The 2,600-nt window shown below is 45.5% G+C and overlaps 1 protein-coding gene across 1 annotated transcript; it reads right to left on the minus strand.

Moving 5' to 3' along the window:
- Positions 1 to 1,025: 1,025 nt before the first annotated feature.
- Positions 1,026 to 2,041, minus strand: LOC107477552 (uncharacterized). Its single transcript, XM_016097597.1, has 3 exons — positions 1,872 to 2,041; positions 1,495 to 1,760; positions 1,026 to 1,402 (listed from the first exon to the last, which is right to left on the minus strand). The coding sequence occupies exons 1-3, from the start codon at positions 2,039 to 2,041 to the stop codon at positions 1,026 to 1,028; spliced, it is 813 nt and encodes a 270-aa protein (XP_015953083.1).
- Between the last annotated feature and the right edge of the window lie 559 nt (positions 2,042 to 2,600).

Consider the following 2,600-nt stretch of genomic DNA (forward strand, 5'->3'; position numbering starts at 1 on the left):
AACACACACAATTTTCATTAAATAAAGCAGGAAGACACATTTGACATTTTTCAGTACAACGAAACACAAAAATAGCCAATACAAACTACAATACACCAAATCCGAAGTAGTCTAGGTTGCCGAAGCATGTGGACAATGTCGCCTTGTATGTCCTGGTTGTCTGTAAAGGCCGCACCACTTACTTGGTCCCGGCTCAACCTCGTCCATCTCATTCCGAATCCTCATAGACATCGGACGTCCTTCCATGGTACGTCGTAAGAGTGGGTTGGGACGGACACGTTGTCCTTCATAGGGGGCCACATCTCCTCCTCCGGAATTGGAAGGAATTCCATTTCGTAGACCTAAAACACGCTCTCAATCCGATAAACCAAGTCAACGTACTGTTCCGAATCCAATCTCACGTATGCGCAAGCTGCCAGAGCATGAACACATGGGTAGTGTAACACCTGGAAGTAACCAGAGTCACATCTGCGATTCTAAAGGTTAACCCAAAACCGAGACTGCACCCCTGCAGCAGCTATCTCGTCGACTGTGAATATGGTCATTGCTCGATCGTACGACATCACTAGCATCTGTGAAATTCTCTCACGGTTCGCTAATATGGCTTTTTACAAGAACTATGAGAACACCTGACCGCATGCAATCTGCGCTTATGCTTGCCGGCCCTTCACGACGAATAACTCATTTAGGCGATGGTAAGTAGACTTCACAATTGCACAGACCAAAAGATTTCTGGTGCCCTTGAGGACGGAGTTGATACACTCAGAAAGATTGGTCGTCATGTGACCATATCGTCGACCGTCGTCAAGGTGCTGCAGCCATTTAGGTGGCTCTAAGCCTCGGATCCAACCCATCATCTGCGGAGATGTTACGAGATCCTCGCTACTGATTAACTCAAGGTAGTACTACACCTGCTCTTGCATCTTCGAATACGCGACATTAACCAGGTGTCTTTTGGCCTCCTTACTATTGAAACTTGTTGCGAAGTTGGAGGCAATATGTCGTACACAGTATATGCTGTGGTCCTAGCCACATCCTTCACGCTCAAATGCGGCCTTTATTGCCGCATGCCTATCCGAGATAAGCAGAACTCCTGGCCGAGTTGCTACATGTCTCCTCAAATTGGTTAGGAAGAAGTACCATGAATCTGTGTTCTCTCTTTCGGCAAGTGCAAAAGCGACGGGTAGAATGTTGTTATTTCCGTCCTGTGCTATACCCATGAGAAGGGTGTCTGCATACTTACCATACAAGTGTATACCGTCCACTGACACCAGCAGCTTACAGTGCCTGAAAGCTTGAACACATGAAGGGAACGACCAGAAAACCTGGTGAAACATGACACTATCACGATCTAGAGTGTTCCCAACATAGTACGGCTGCGTTTGGAGGTCAACAATCATCCCTGTTGTGAAAATATTTGGTTAGTCAAACATGTAAAGGAGCAAATTGACAGTCAATAGCGAAGACCATACGATAGTAAACTACAACTAATACCTAGGACGAAAGCTTGCAGAGCATTGAAGTATCTACGCAGCTGGTCATACAAATCGTCCCAATCACCATAAATCCTTGCGATTGCCTTCTGCTTCACGTGCCAAACCTTCTTGTAAGATACCTTATACCCATACGCTGACTCAACCAATCCTTGCAACACATTTACACAAATTGTCGCATCAGCATGCATCATTGGGAATATGTACTGGTAGATGACATTGCTATCAAGTTGAGCGTGGTCTTGAGACATTGAACTTGCCAAGCATCTATGAAGCCCTTCATATTTTTAAATTTCCCAAAATCTAGAAGACCATGTTTTCGCAACCTGTACCATCCAACGACATTGATCCCCGAACTGTTTGCATCAACAAACATACCGACTTTGGTCTGACTCTACCACCTTATATTCTACACTCCTACGGATGTTGTAGTTTTTGACTGCCAGCATCGCTGTTTCCCAATTGAGAAACTTCAATCCAATCTTGAGCTCCATCTCGCCTGACACAGCGTAGCTGCTCGGTCTGTCCTCTGCATTGCTTGAATGCATTGCTCAAAGATTTAAGGACAAGTAGTGTGCTGGTATGCTGGAGGATACACCACTACCTCCCAATTCGACACGTGTTGGAGGAACAAATTCGCCATGCAGAGGTTGCGTTTCCGGTACGGCTTCTGCCTCATCACTGCTGAAATCTTCAATCTCATCCTTGTCAGATGTTTCTGCAATGCTAGCATCAGGATACCTATCCAACCCAACAAGTGCAGAAGGGGAGGGGCGTGCTACACCAATTTCTGGATTCTGTTCCCGCGTAACAAACGCGTTGAAGCTTGGACTACGGGCCCTACCGGTATCCTGACCCGGAACAAAATCAGCCGCTCCCAGATTTTTGACACCCACCACATTATTGGAACTGGACGAGCTTCCACCAATATCTTGAAGATTTAGACAAAGCTCCAACAAATATATGCTTCCTATGCTGCGATGATAAGAAAACATCATCGACACATGCTAATCACATTTTATCTGCATTTTTTTATATGCAAATGAGTTGGCCACTGTAACAACCATTCTGTAAGTCAGCTTCGTGATTTCTTTTTTCCCCACCATG

Source organism: Arachis duranensis, chromosome 3 (genome assembly GCF_000817695.3).
Source record: "Arachis duranensis cultivar V14167 chromosome 3, aradu.V14167.gnm2.J7QH, whole genome shotgun sequence".
Classification (NCBI taxonomy): Eukaryota; Viridiplantae; Streptophyta; class Magnoliopsida; order Fabales; family Fabaceae; genus Arachis; species Arachis duranensis.

Coding starts and splice junctions, on each gene's coding strand:
- LOC107477552 (XM_016097597.1), bottom strand. CDS start 2,041: ATGCATTCAAGCAATGCAGAGGACAGACCGAGCAGCTACGCTGTGTCA. Junction 1,761..1,871: donor GTAGAGTCAGACCAAAGTCG/GTATGTTTGTTG, acceptor AGGGCTTCATAG/ATGCTTGGCAAGTTCAATGT. Junction 1,403..1,494: donor TCTGCAAGCTTTCGTCCTAG/GTATTAGTTGTA, acceptor TTTTCACAACAG/GGATGATTGTTGACCTCCAA.